The 16139-nt window shown below is 41.1% G+C and overlaps 1 protein-coding gene across 6 annotated transcripts in view; it reads right to left on the reverse strand.

The window, feature by feature from the left end:
• MAP3K5 (mitogen-activated protein kinase kinase kinase 5) overlaps positions 1–16139 on the reverse strand; it is a 534389-nt gene that overhangs the window by 41429 nt on the left and 476821 nt on the right. For all 6 annotated transcript variants that reach the window (XR_003941620.1, XM_030198514.1, XM_030198515.1 and 3 more), the window contains one exon: positions 15165–15350. Coding sequence is in view for 5 of the 6 variants with exons in the window: in XM_030198514.1 (XP_030054374.1) it covers positions 15165–15350 (186 nt within the window). In the remaining variant the exon portion in view is untranslated. The remainder of the gene's footprint in view (positions 1–15164; positions 15351–16139) is intronic.

Below are 16139 nucleotides of genomic sequence, written 5' to 3' on the forward strand. Positions count from 1 at the left end.
GGAACAGACTTCTTTGCAACTAAAAGTACCCTGCTCAAAAACAGTATTTATTTTCAGTCAATGCACTTTCCAGCAGTGGAATTTGTTGGAGGAGGATATCATTATGGATGACTTGTTTGACAAAAGAACTGGTATATCAAATTAAATAAATGACAAACGATAAACAAATCACAGTAGTATAGCTGAGTTTAGAATAATGTGGACAAATTTCTAGATGACAGATTTGGTACAGCTATTAACCATGTATCATAGGAAGCACTACCTCATACTTCTTGGAGTGGGAAAAAGGAATTATCTCCCCCTTTTAGATCTGCTGGATATCTTTAAGTGGCCCACTCACCGCTGTCAAAAACAACGTTGGGCTCTATGGACCACTGGCTTTTTTACATTTTCGAGTTTGGTCTTTCTGTGTATCTTCCGTTTTTTTTGTTTTCTCCACTGATCTGACCCCACCATGGCACTTCTCATGTTCTTCAGCAGAGGGAATTAATACAGGCAAGCCTGTAACCCTAACAGTTCAGCATGCCAACCTTACACATGTGGTTGTGTTTTTGCACATGATTCACTTTGCAGCCTTTACTTATTAAGCATATGAGGCCCTAAAAAGAAACTCTGCATATGGGCCCCACATGCCCCAGACTGTACCTTTGGGGGGGGGGGCATAGGTGGTGGTGGGATTTCTGGGCCTTAAGGCTCGTTAATATGGCTTTCTAAAGCTAAGTTATCTATTCAAAAATTATTTTAAAATTTTATGATCTGCCTACAACCTAAGCAGATTACATAAACACACATTATAAAACAAAGAAAACAAAATCCCTAGTGTGATAATGAAGGTATAATACAAAGCTTCATATTAATGACAATTTTAACAGCCAGAGAAGAAAACAATTTGAACTTAAAAGTAAGTTACCAGAACCTGTACAGTTGGGGCTGGTGTATGAAATTGCACAACTGCAAAAATTAAATGCATTTTTTTACATGATCAATATATCACAATCTCCCTATACATCTGCAACAACATTTTATCTATATATCTAATGTACCTGAATACCTGAATAATGCGCCACGAGCTACCAACGAAAGGTGTGAGCTAAATTTAAAATACTAACATGGATAATAATTTTATGTCAGGAAGCAAAAGCGGAAAAGACACACAGGTGCATACACAGCACCTAGATTATAAAAGTAACACACGTGCCCTGTACAGAGCTCAACTGCTTCCATACAAGTTTGTATAAGTATTTGCTAGTAGGAATCAGCTCATGTGCACTAATTTTATAAAGATACATACATAAATGCTCTCTACTACTCACTTTACTGTCTCTCTCTAAAACACCATAGGAATAAGAGTAATGTTTTCGTTCTTCACCATATTGGTGTGATAACTAAACATGGATGTTTAATTATCATATCAATATGGTGAAGATCGAAAACATTACTCTTATTCTCATGGTCCATTAAAGAGACAGTAAAGTGAGTAGAGAGCATTTATGAATGTATGTTGACGGGTAGCTCCTACTTCTACAATATACTTTTGACCACATTTCAGTACACTACTTTTATAAAGTACATTCATAAGCATCAATTTTGACTCTGGTCCGTGCATTCTCCGAGCCAGGAACATCTAACCATATACCCTGGGATTCTATATATTGTGCCTTGATTTCCATGTGGAAATCGAAGCGTATTCCATAACAATGTGCATAAGTTAATTAGTTAACAAGCTAATCAGCACTGATAATTGGATGTTAACAAGCAACTATCAGCACTAATTGCCATTAGAATTTATGCGCACTACTTGCTAAGCGTATTCTGTAACGTGGTACACATAAATTCTAAGATGCATAGTTGAAAATTGGGCGTGGTTATGGGAGTGGAATGAGCGGGTCCTGGGCATTTCTAAAATCTAAGCACGTTGTTTTAGAATACACTCGCTCTGCCCCTAATTTAGGCACTGGGATTTATACTAGCAGCACTCAGCGTATTCTATAATGTATGCCTAAATTAAAGCGTACTTTATAGAATACACTGATTTCTTGCTTGGAAATCAAGGTGGGATATATAGAATCTAGCTCATATTACATTAAAGAAGATGTTGAGTTTGATATTCAAAATGATTTAAATGTCCAGGAGAGGTTTTGATCTTGGCAAGCTGGGTTCAATTCCCACTGCAGGGATAGAGAAAGCACCTGCATATAATGTGTACAACGCTGCATATATCTAGTAGCGCTACAGAAATGATTATTAGTAGTAATAGTAGTAGTAAAATAGCTTGTGCTATGGTATCCAGGGTAAGCTCTTTTGAGCAGGGACTGTCTCTCTGTGTCAGGTGTTCAGCGCTGCGTGCGTCTGGTAGCGCTATACAAATGCTAATAAAAATAATATTCAGTGGAACTTAACCAGATAGTGGATTGGGTTTATTAATTTGATATACCACTCAATACTAGTGTGTCAGAATGGTTTACAACCTAATGTCACTGAATATCCTCTCTAACCACTTATTGCACTTTATGAATATTTCAACTTAATTTTTCACCCTTGGGAACACTAATGCATGGAGTGCATATAAACAAGTATCTTGTCGGCTCATATTTAAACCAAGATAGGCCCGGATTACAATGATGTGAAAAAGCTCTACTTCCTTCTTAATAAATTAACGGATACTACTGCACTTACATCTACAAGTAAAGGTATCCCATCAGCTGCAGATCTAGCCAAGTTTTTCCAAGAAAAACTCATAAAATTATAGAGTTCCCTTCCAAGGAGCAATTCCAGCATTAGTGATTTTATTAGTGGCCTGGATCCGGGATCCGATGAGCATCCAGCAGACCGTTCGTTTTCACGCTTCTCACCTCTTTCTGTAGATTCCGTTAAGCAGGAGTTCCACAGATTTTCCAGGAAATATTGCAAGCTGGATGTTTGCCCAAACTACTTACTCCAATGTGCCCCTACCTGCTTTCTAATTGACTTAACACTACATCTCAACTTCATGCTTGGTAATGGCAAGTTCCCTGTAAGCTATGGAAACATCTAACTTACCCCAGTACCCAAAGATGCCAAGAAAAAAAGCAATGGCCTGTCCAACTATCGGCCGATTGCATCTATTCCACTTTTCGTGAAACTAATGGAGAGCATGGTAAATAAACAACTCAGTGAGTATCTGGACAAGTTCAATATTTTGCATAACTCACAGTCGGGATTCCGTCCACTCCATAGTACTGAGTCCGTGCTCATCACTCTCCTAACTTTAAGAGGGAAATAGCTGTTGGAAAGAGTATTTTGCTTTTATAGTTCGACATGTCTAGTGCCTTTGATATGGTGAACCATAACATCTTACTGCGGCTCATTGATTACATTGGAGCCAGTGGAAATGTATTAGCCTGGTTGAGAGGCTTTCTAACCTCAAGAACTTACCAAGTTAACTCAAGCTCTAGCTTATCACCTCTTTGGAAAGCAGACTGTAGTGTGCCGCAGGGTTCCCCACTTTCGCCAACTCTCTTCAACATAATGTTGATTTCTTTGGCCACGGCCCTTTCCAAACTTGGGCTCAACCTGTTTATTTATGCAGATGACATCACTATCTTTATCCCTTTTAAAAAAGACCTAAGCGAAATTGCCAATGAAATACGACTAGGATTACACATCACGCTTGACTGGGCCAACTCATTTAAATTCAAATTCAATACTGAGAAAACTCATTGTCTTATTCTCTCCTCTCCCTATAACAAATTCACGCCCCCAACATTAATCACTCCTGAGCTTGTCTTGCCAATCTCGGAGTCCCTAAAAATATTAGGTGTCATTGTTGATAGAACCTTAACCCTGGAGCAGCAAGCGAACTCTACAACCAAGGAAATACTCTTCTCTCTTTGGAAGCTTAAGCGTATCCAACCTTATTTCCCTAGAGAAGTATTCCACAGCTTAGTTCAATCACTAGTTATAAGCCACCTTGATTACTGCAATGGAATCTATGGGGGATGCACAGACATGCTCCTAAAAAAACTACAAACTGCCCAGAACACAGCGGCTAGGCTCATCTTTGGTAAAACGAGATTTGACAGTTCAAGACCACTGCGTGAGAAGATGCACTGGCTTCCTGTGAAGGACCGAATCGCTTTTAAAATTTGCACTCTGGTGCACAAAATCATCTATGGTGAAGCCCCTGCTTATATGGACACCCTAATTAACCTGCCGCCTAGGAACTCTCACAAATCAGCTCGATCGTACATAAACTTCCGTTACCCAGTTTTTTGTGGCCTCAAGTATAAGACCACCTATGCATCCTCCTTCTCCTATCCAAGCACTCAATTGTGGAATGGGCTGCCTCAATTGGTCAAACTTACTCCTGATCACCCGACCTTCAAGAAGCACCTCAAGACCTTCCTTTTTGGTAGAGCATACGCTTCAAACCCACCGGCATCTCTTCCTTCTCAATTCTAACTGTCATAGCGACATATTGTTCACCACTACTCTTTCCCCTTTTTCCTCCTTTGCTATTTCCCTTTCCCGCTTATGACATTGATTGTTTGTTTGCTGAATTGTTGTATGTTTTTATAGACTGTTGTACGCCACATTGAGCCTGCCCATGGGTTGGAATATTGTGGGATATAAATGCTATAAATAAATAAATATATTTGGGTTCCTGATTTTATAAGAGTCTTTTTCCAAATGTAAGTATGCTTTACACAGAAAATACTTGGGTATTTATTAAAAAAACAAACAAACAAAAAACCAGCTCTCTGGGCTGCAACTAGTACAGAATACAGCAGCTAAAATTCTACTGTACAGGTCTAAAACTGATCGAGCAACACACAAGACACCAACTCCATGCACAACCTATGAACAACTTAACAAACCAAAACAACACAGACAACAACAACCCCATTACTTACAAATCATACAACACTCACACAGACACAATGTACACCCCAAACAGCACCCATAATAACTCACCACCAACCCACCAATCATATGCACAACCTTTTGACAACCCACCAAACCAAAGACACAACAACCAATCAAGAGGAATAGCCTCCGGAAACTAGCACAATCGACAAAATGAGGAAAACAATAACAGCAGCAAATTCAACCACCGAAGGAACAGACAACTAATAAAAATAAACACGTCAAACCCTCCCTTGGAACCATATCGCTCAATTCATCTAGGATACATCAATGCAAGATCAGCAGTAAGGAACTCAGTAGACATACTAGACTGGATCATCGCAGATAAACTAGACCTCCTATTTATCACAGAAACCTGGCTCCATAGTCCTACAGATCCAGCCATCTTAGAAATATGCCCACCAGAATACAAAATCACCCACTGGACAAGGAATGGAATAAAAAGAGGAGGCGGAATAGCTATAATTTACAAACCTGAATTCACCATCACAATCACAGGTGAATCTACCTCCCCACAACTCGAAATTGCATCGACAAGAATAAACCATCCAAATCTAACAGGCCACCTCAACACAATCCTATTCTACAGACCCCCAGGGAAATGGCAAGACTCCCAAACACAACTCGTGGATTTCATCTCGAATTCCTGCGTATCTTCCTCAAACATCCTCATACTAGGAGACATCAACTTACACCTAGAAGATGACACCTCACCAAGCACACGAGAGTTCAAAGAATTCTTAAAACTTTGGGATCTACAAGCACCTTACATGCAACCGACTCACGAAAAAGGACACACACTAGATATCATAACGAACAAATTCGAATCGGATTCAACTATCATGATCATGGACACAAGTTGGACACCAACACTATGGTCAGACCACCATAAAGCAAATATCACTCTCTGCTGGCGAAAAACACACTTAAACACGACCAATAAACCCGAGCGAACAACATACACAACGAGAGGAAAAATAGACTCCACAACATTCTGGCAACAGATCTACCAGTATGAATGGACAACAAACGCTGACACCATCCAATTCCTCCAAGAATGGGATGAGCTATGTACAACAACATTAGACAAAATCGCCCCAACCCAAACCAGAACATCACACAGGAAAAAAGCAAACCCATGGTTCACCGAAGAGCTGAAAAAACTTAAAACACAAGTCAGGAAACTAGAACGAGCTTGGAACAAAAAGAAAGATGAACAAACACTAAACGACTGGAAACTACTTCAGAGAAAATACAAATACACCATAAAACAGACAAAAAGACAACACTACAAAACAATAATAGGACCAAATTACAAAGACACACATAAACTCTTCAGCCTTGTGAACAAACTGCTAGATACCACACCAGTTACAAATAACGGTAAAAATATACCAGATGTCGACAGCCTTGCGAAGTACTTCAAGGAGAAAATCATACTATTACGACACAAAATACCCGCCAGTCCCATAGAATACGCCACTCTTCTAGACTGTCTGGACCAAGAAGGAGCACACCCAGCAGACAGAACCTGGACCGAGTTTGAACCACTACCAGAAGACCTCATCTCTAAAACTCTCAAAAAATATGCCAAATCCAACTGCAAACTAGACGCATGCCCAAACAGCCTCATGAAATCAGCCCCTCAACAATTCACAATTGACCTAACGAATCATGTAAATTACATGCTACAAAATGGACTCTTCCCAAAAGAAAAAGGAAAAATCTTACTCACCCCAATTCCAAAAGATACAAAGAAAAACTTGAGCGAAATTACCAACTACAGACCAGTAACATCCATACCACTAATAACCAAGTTAACCGAAGGGATGGTAACCAAACAACTCACAAACTATCTAAACAAACACTCAATACTGCATGATGCCCAATCCGGATTCCGGTCGAACCATAGCACAGAAACAGTACTAGTCACCCTTATGACCAAATTTAAGCAAATAATAGCAACCGGGAACAATATACTCCTCCTACAATTTGACATGTCAAGCGCCTTTGACATGGTCGACCACGAAATCCTACTACACATACTTGAATACTTCGGCATTGGAGGAAATGTCCTAAGCTGGTTCAAGGGGTTCCTAACCCTGCGCTCGTATCAAGTCACATCACACTCAACCAGGTCCAAGGCATGGATACCTGATTGTGGAGTTCCACAAGGATCACCCCTCTCACCAACTATTTTCAACCTAATGATGATCCCCCTAGCAAAACTCCTATCAAACCATAACCTCAATCCACATATATACGCTGATGATGTGACAATATATATCCCCTTCAAACATGACATCAAAGAAATCTCCAACGAAATCAATCAAAGCCTACACATCATGAACACATGGGCAGACACATTCCATCTGAAATTAAATGCAGAAAAAACTCAATGCCTGGTACTCACCTCCCAATACAACACCAACGAATTCAACGCGATAAACACACCAAACCTAAACCTTCCAATCTCAGAAATGCTAAAAATCCTTGGAGTCACTATCGACCGCCACATAACACTTGAAACCCACGCAAACAACACAACTAAGAAGATGTTCTACTGCATGTGGAAACTGAAAAGGATAAGACCACTCTTCCCAAGATTCGTCTTTCGTAACCTAGTGCAATCCCTCGTCCTCAGCCATCTGGATTACTGCAACTCATTATACGCAGGCTGCAAAGAGCAAACACTGAGGAAACTTCAAACAGCCCAGAACACAGCAGCCAGACTCATCTTCGGAAAACCAAAATATGAAAGGGCAACACCACTACGAGAGAAACTACATGGCTTCCACTGAAGGAACGCATCACCTTTAAGGTATGCACACTAGTCCACAAGATCATTTACGGCGAAGCCCCAGCCTACATGTCTGAGTTGATTGACCTACCACCCAGAAATGCTAGGAGATCTTCCCGAACATACCTCAACCTCCATTTCCCTACTTTCAAGGGCGTGAAATACAAGACGCTACACGTGTCAACCTTTTCTCACACGAGCACGCAGCTTTGGAACTCATTGCCATGCAACTTAAGAGCGATCCACGAACAAGCATCCTTCCGCAGATTACTGAAGACCCATTTGTTTGAGACAATCTACGGAAAAAAACCAAAAAACATAGAGTCTACACTCACTTACATCAATGCATCACACATCCACTCATGATCTCTCATCCCCCCCAATTCCACATTACTCATACATATACTTACAGGAATAGGTAAACCATGTGCCTATATGTCTTAACACTGCCCTTAAGCTTCCTACTGTCTCCTCCCAAAGTCTCCCTGTTGATGTCCCATTGTGATATTCTAATGATAATTCGATTATCTCGCATAACTTGTACAATGTAAACCATAACCAATTTGTAACAACTGTACTCTCTTTATTCATATCTTATTGTAAGCCACACTGAGCCCGCAAAGAGGTGGGAAAATGTGGGATACAAATGCAAACAATAAATAAATAAATAAATAAATATTGCAGACATTACATTGGATACCAGTGGAGGCATGGATAAAGTTTAAAATTTTATGTCTACTTTAAAATTTGTATGGAAGATGTCCACATAATACAACCACGATGATGAAGATAAGAAACACTCTGGTTTCTAGCCATCCAGTTCACTTAAATATGACTGAGATCCCTAGAGACTCTCTGATCCATCTAGAGTCATCCTTAAAATACAACAGTGACCCCAAACCTTTGCCTTTTCACATTTGTAAGGGGTCAAGGATTTGATATACCACCTTCCTGTGGGTACAACCAAAGCAGTTTACAATACTATTTCCAGATACTTTTTCTGTCCCTAGTGGGCTCACAATCTAAGTTTTGAACCAGGGGCAATGGAGGATTAAGTGACTTTTCCAGGGTCACAAGGAGCTGCAGTAATGAATCAGAATATTTACATTTTTGTAAAATGTTACAATTTTGGTTATTTTCAGAATATTTTTCTGGTACTTAGCCGAGTTTGTAAAATAAGCTTTTGATTGCTCACATTACGTCAAACTTGCAGTCGCTGGGCTACTTATTGTAACCAAATGGTAACTGAACACAAAAAAAATCCCACGGAGAAGCCAACAAAGTCTTTAAGTGGGAAATGAAAGACAGCTAGACAGACCACTGGTTCAACCAATCCAATTTATTCCTTAGAACAAATATCAAGACGATATTTGTTTTAAGGAATAAATTGGACTGGTTGAACAAGTGGTATGTCTAGCTGTCCTTCATTTCCTGCTTATTGTAAACCGCTTAGTGTTATGGGTGGAGATGGGATATGAAATTTGACATTGTATTATATCACCTCCAAAATGTAGATTTTTGAGAATTCAGAAGAATGCATATGTTTAAGGTGAAAATAACCTATTAGTACCACAAGGAGTCATGGCCTCATATAATCCATAAACTCGCAGCTACATGTAGTCTTGCCTGTGAGTACTTCAATTGGCACAAATTAAGATAGCTTTTCCAGGCAGAGGCATATCAACTAACCACCGTGAAATATATATAATACCTAGTAATCACCACTTTTGTCCCTGGAGGAATAAGGGGCAGCATATTCTTAAAGAGAGTCAAAACCACCAGCTATACAAATCTGTTTAAGTAGTAGATAAATTGATATCAAACTCTATACACCTTTACATTTATTTTCCTGAAAATTTAAATAGGATCCTCACTATCAATCCTCTACTAATAAAACATTATGGGACTCATTTTCAAAAGAGAACAATGTCTAAAAAGTGGCATAAAGCAGCATTTGGATGTTTTTCTCACAAAAACGTCCAAATTGGTATTTCCAACACCTATTTTTTAGACATTTTTCTATGCTGTTTGTCTACTGTGCATCTAAATCTCAAAGGGCGTGTTAAGGGCAGGATCTGGGCATTCCTAAGACTTGGATGTTTTCCAGCCATAATGGAACAAAACAAAACCGTCCAGGCCTAAAACTAAGACATTTTGAGCTAGATCTGTTTTTATAACAAATAAGCACAAATGACCAGATGACCACTGAAGGGAATCAGGGATTACCTTCCCTTACTCCCCCCAGTGGTCACCGAACCTCTCCCACCCCTCAAAAATGTGATTACAAACATTACACGCCAGCCTCAAATGTTATACTCAGGTCCATTAGAGCAGCATGTAGGTCCCTGGAGTAGTCTATTGGTAGGTGCAGTGCACTGCAGACAGGTGGACCAAGGCCCATACACCCCTACCTGTTACACTTGTGGTGGAAACTGAGCTCTCCAAAACTGACCAGAAACCCACTGTACCCACATATAGGTGGCCCCCTCACCAAAAGGGCTATTGCCGTGGTGTACAGTTGGGGGTAGTGGGTTTTTTTTTTGGGGGGGGGGGGCACGGCAGATAAGATAAGTGAGCAACAGTAAGATGTGTACCTAGGAACATTTATCTGAAAGTCCACTGCAGTGCCCCTTAGGGTGCCCGGATTTTGAATGGGCCCCGCTGCCTTAAGCTAAGGCCTGAGAGAGTTGGGAATTTGTAAGACATAGGTGATTGGGACCAATTTCCCATGTCTCCTTTATTGGGGGGAATGAGGGGGAAGGTGGTACATATTTTTGTGAGTTGGTGCTAGATTAGTGGTTCTCAAAATTTTTCCGTTGGGACACACCTGATGGAGGATGCTTGTATAAGCAACACACTGCATACATGACACAGCATGGCAGTTCTTATGAATTAAATGTAAATGTACTCTGTATCCATAAAAACCCTATCTCCCCCCAATAACAGGTGCAGATAAGAACTAGCACATTTTCTCCATGGAAGCTGCAGTACCAAAAAAAAAAAAAAAATCTGATTCTAACATTATCTAAGTAATAGCAACATAAATCTCTCCATTACCAGGCACACTGTGAAATAGAAAACCTGAAAAAAATCCTAACTCAAAATACATATAAGCAAGTCTACCATAAACAGTAGCACTAATTCCTGTGACTCAAATAACATGAATCCTACCTAAGAATAGGTAGCACTACACCTACTACTAGTAAAACAGAACAAGTAGGACTGCTACAGAGTTCTACCCAGAAACTACATGCAAACAGAATACCTCGCCTTGGTCACATGCAAAACACAGACAAACCCTCACCAAGTACAGAACAAGGGATCACAAATTAGAAATAGAAATATAAAGACAAAAATGAACTGGGAACCCAAAGAAGTCAAACTAGGCATCCACCATAACTTATCTTTCCTCAGCCTCCCTCACAAGTTTTGTAGCTTTGTATTACCCCTTCCCCAAGACTGCTTCCTCTTCTTCTCTCAGCAATCCCCCATGAGTCCAGTATCTCTCTCCTCTTCTGCTCTCAGCCTCCTCCTCTGAGTCCAGCACTTCTCCCTCATCTTTCCTCAGCTTTTCCCCATGAGTCCAGTACCTCTCCCTTATGTTTCTTCACTCTCCCCCCACCCCCCGCCTTCCTGGTGAGGCCAGTACCTGTCCTTGTCCTCTGTCACCTCCTCCTCCTACCAGTTACCAAACTTTACTTCTTCGCTGGAGTGGCAGCCGTAATGAATAAAGTCTTTCCTCTGCTGCATCCCACCCCTTTGATACAACTTCCTGTTAACATGAGGGCAGGAAACAGCAAAAGAAAGACTCCAATTCGGCCCAGGTAATTTGTAGCAGGCAGTTTGTTGTTACGGCTGCTGCTGCCAACGAAGAAGTGAGGTTTGATGACCAGGGGAAGGTGGGGTGGGGGAGCTGGCGGTGGATGAAGGACAGGTGCTGGATCTGCGGAGGAAGGGAAGTGAAGAAAGACTATGTTGCAACCAGTAAAGAAAAAAAAATGTTACTCTGTGCTGGTCCTGTGACATATGTCCCGGCTGCTTGCGATACAAAATGGTTGAGAACCACTATGCTGTGAGTACCATGAAATTTTGGCTAAGGAAATATGGAGAGAAGAACAGGTGGAGATGGATGGCGGTGGATTTTGGGTGAAATTTCTCTGTATTTTCTGATCATGTTCCTTTCCATGTGTTCATTCTCCCTTTTCTCTGCTTCTGTCTGTGAATGTCGCAGGCTGGTAGTGGCTCTCATAGGAGGGCTTGCTCTGCTGCCAGACCAAAATGTATTTACAAAGGGCTCCAGAGGGAGATGAAAATCCAGTACTACTAAGAGGCTCTGGTGCTGGGCCCGATATGAATATAAGAGGAGCCGCAAAATACTGTGACCTTCTCCACCACAAAAAAACATAAGAGCAGAAGCAGAAGCAGCAGCTGTAACAATGTTTCTGGTAGTGGCAATTATAACAACTTTCTGAGATGAACAAGGATTTATCAAATACCACTACAACAGCATTGAATTTAAATTGTTTGGCTACTTGCCAACAATAACATGATCATCTCTGCTTTGCAAAAGGCCACTACTGCAGCCAGATGGAGCCAAAGACAAGTGTTTGGAATAAGACTCTAATAATCTGAAAATAATTGTCCTGCTATAGAGACTGCTGAGATCGTTTGTTCAATTGAATCATACTAGGATACTTTTCAAAAGATTCTGTAACTCCAAGACAAACAAAATTCTGAGTAAAGGTGTATGTAATCTAACAGGCTTCTTTACATTTGTTTGTAATAAAAAAAATTGCCCATATGTGTGTCCTGTCCAGAGGTAACTATATTTAGGGGTCCTTTTACTAAGCTGCAGTAAAAAAAAAATGGCCTGCGGTAGTATGGGTGCGTGTTTTAGGTGCACACTGGGCCAATTTTTTTACTGTGGCAGAGAAAGGGGCTTCTTTTTTTTAATGGGCCGGGAAATGGGCATGCGCTAAAACTGAAACTAGCGTGTGCCTATTTACGGCCTGAGTCCATACTGCCACCTACTGACCTAGCAGTAAGGGCTCACGCACTACCCACACAGTAACCGTGCGCGCACCAACTGAGTACCACCAGTTAAGAGAAACGAGTAATTCAGGTCGTGCTGAGAAGTGTTTTAAGTGGTTTGATATTTACTATTAGGGGTAAGATTAGTTTTTACCCCTTTTAGTCTTTTTATTTCTGACGCAGCCTGAGGGTGAAACGTGGCCACGTTGGGTAACTTTTGTAATAAACCACTTCTCTTTTATTTTGGTTTTACTCGATCTGCTTTTACTTTGTTCTATCCTAGTAGGCAGATCGGTGCCTCTTGTTTTATTGTTTCTTCTCTCATCATATACAACATGCTCTTAATTTTCAGAGGGGTAGCCATGCTAGTTTAGAGTATTAAAAATGACAGAGGCCAGTAAAAATCTATTGATGCATGAGCTTTCAAGGTCAAGGGTTCACTTCATCAGATGTATGAAGTGCTCTTAAATCAGTCATGCAACATAATTGGAATTAAAAAGCTCTTCAAGGCAAGAACATTCTAAACAAGGAAATTATTTGGCATTATGCAAATTATGCTTATCATCTGATCCAAGTCACCAGGGATCATACTTGGCATGAGTTTGGATGATTCAAGCCAAAGTAAATTCCTTATGATGAAGAGGTTTAGATGTAATCTGAACTGTGATGTTCCTCTACCAAACTTGGCAACAATGGAAATTGTAGAGCGAAATCACACAGCCTAAAGATTCATGAAAGGACTGTACTAGGCTGCGTTTGGTTTGCTATTTGCTAAAACACTTACGAATTCTATTAAATATCATAGAAAAAATTATACAGGAATTAGCGAAAAAAGTCTTTTTAATTACTCAAGCACCAGCACAGCATCAGACATCAGTTTCAAGTTATAACAAACTTTCAAAATCTAACATCAGTACCTCTGATAATTATAAGTAATTAGACTAATTAGATAAAAAAGGAAGAAAAGTTTGTTCCTCATACAAAGGTCACAGAACAGAGAGAAAGCAGAGAAAAGGCAGAGACAGAAAGAATGAAAGAAAGAAAGATTCATAGCTATAGAAAATTAGTTTCTATCAAAAGGGGGAGGGGGGAGTAAAACCATAAGCCATTGGATGGATCTGAAACACTCTCTCTCTAAACATGCCTGGTTTTTCAGAGTTCCCTTGTCTGCAGCAGGGTTTTATAGGCTGTTGTGAGCATTCACCTCTCTTCTACCCTGGACCAATCATAGATGCTGCACATGGGCTGGAGACTTGTAATTAGGACTTTCATATATGCTGGAAGCTTGCAGTTTGTCCTTGCCACACCTCTGACTCACTTTAGTAACAGGATATACCAGGTATCTGAATTGCTTTAGCAACATGAGACCAGCCAGAAATTCCTTTATGTGGCTGATAGGAAAAAGAGAGTTTTGGAGGGATGGGAAATAGTGCAGTATACCTGAAATAAGTTAATTATAGACAGGACAAAGCTGGCAACACCATACCTTTCATATTCAGCAGCCCTGTAACAATCCATTACTCTCTCCTGTATAGGGTTACCATATTTTGTCTCCCAAAAAGGAGGACACATGCCCCGCCCCCACCACACACCCCGCCCCGTCACACCCTCGTTCCGCCCCCATCACATTTTCCCCTCCCCCCTGTCACATACCCCGTCGCCCCCCGTCACCCCCCTCCCCTTACCTTACTACTGCCCTGGTGGTCTACTAACCTCTTTGAGGCAGCCCCCCTGTCACATACCCCGTCGCCCCCCCCCCCCCCGTCACCCCCTCCCCTTACCTTACTACTGCCCTGGTGGTCTACTGACCTCTTTGAGGCAGGAAAGAGCCCCCTCTTTCCTGCCCGGAGCGCTGTCCTGCATTCATCCTTCCTGTTGCTGATCCTTGGCGCCGAGTCAAAATGGCCACTGAGAGCTGAAGTCTCGCGAGGTCACATCAACTCTTGGTAGCCATTTTGAATCGGCTCAGAGGATCAGCAACAGGAAGGATGCATGCAGGGCAGCGCTCCGAGCAGGAAAGAGGGGGCTCTTTCCTGTCCCGAAGGCGGAAGAGATCACTAGACCACCAGGGCACTAGTAAGTAAGGGGAGGGGAGGCTAGCAATCTGCCCGTTTGTCTGGATTTCTGGACAAACGGGCAGACTGGCGGGCGGGCCATCCTATAGGACAGCCCGCCCACCAGCCTGCTTGTTTGTCCAGAAATCCGGACAAACGGACAGATTGGCAAAACCCGTCCGGTTGCCCGGATATGCCCTCAAAAAGAGGACATGTCCGGGTAAATCCGGACATATGGTAACCCTACTCCTGTATAGATTCTCAATGGATTGTTTTGTCATCATTAAAAAAAAAAAAACCAACAACTCGACTTATACAAATTTAGATGAGGAATCTCAAACTTGTTAATACTGAGGCATGACATATTTACTTACCGCATCCTGAAAACCGAAGAGCACCACCTGGACCTGGCTTATAGCATGGCTGTCAAAGTCCAGCTCCAGCTTTAACTTCGAAAGCATGTTGGCTATGATCTTCCGATCAGTTGATCTCACAAACTCCCTCAAACTTGCCACCAGCATAGTAATATGTTCCCACTTCAGTTTGGTTTCCTCAGCTCCCTGTTGGGGGGAATTAAAAAGAGTTGGAAATCACACCTGGAGAAAAGCTCATGACACACCAATGACTAGTTAAACAGAAGTAATGATACTATACTTTATTCTTGCAACATATAGCTTGAAAAACTGCTGTTTTATAATCAAGCAATTTTTCGAAAGGTGTAAATTATCAGATTACAACATTGTTTAAAACTAAGGGTAGACAAATGTTGTGTGCATTACCAACAATCCATAAGAACGTAAGTATTGCCATACTGGAACAATCCAAAGGTCCATCAAGCCCAATATCCTGTTTCCAACAGTGGTCAATCCAGGTCACAAACACCTGGCAAGATCCCAAAACAGTAAAACCGATTTTATACTGCTTATCCTGGAAATAAGCAGTGGATATTCTCAAGTCCATCTTAATAATGGCTTACAGAGTGATACAAAGACATTACAATATTCTCAGTTGTTTTCCATTCCTTTCCTAATAATCACTAACATTATATTTGCTTTCTTAGCCACCATTGCACACTAAGCAGAGGGTTTCAACATATCATCAACGATGACACCCAAGTCTTTTTCCTGGGAGTCAACTCCTGTTGTAGAACCTTGACTCACGTAGCTATAGTTTGGGTTCCTCTTTCCTATATGCATCACTTTGCACTTGCTCATATTAAATGTCATCTGCCATTTGGATGCCCAGCTCCCTGTCTCAAGGTCTTCTTGCAATTTTTCACAATCCTCTTGTGATTTACCAACTTTGAATAACTGTATGGCATCGGCAAATTTAACTACCTCACTAGTTAC

This window comes from Microcaecilia unicolor, chromosome 3, assembly GCF_901765095.1.
Source record: "Microcaecilia unicolor chromosome 3, aMicUni1.1, whole genome shotgun sequence".
NCBI classification, from domain to species: Eukaryota; Metazoa; Chordata; class Amphibia; order Gymnophiona; family Siphonopidae; genus Microcaecilia; species Microcaecilia unicolor.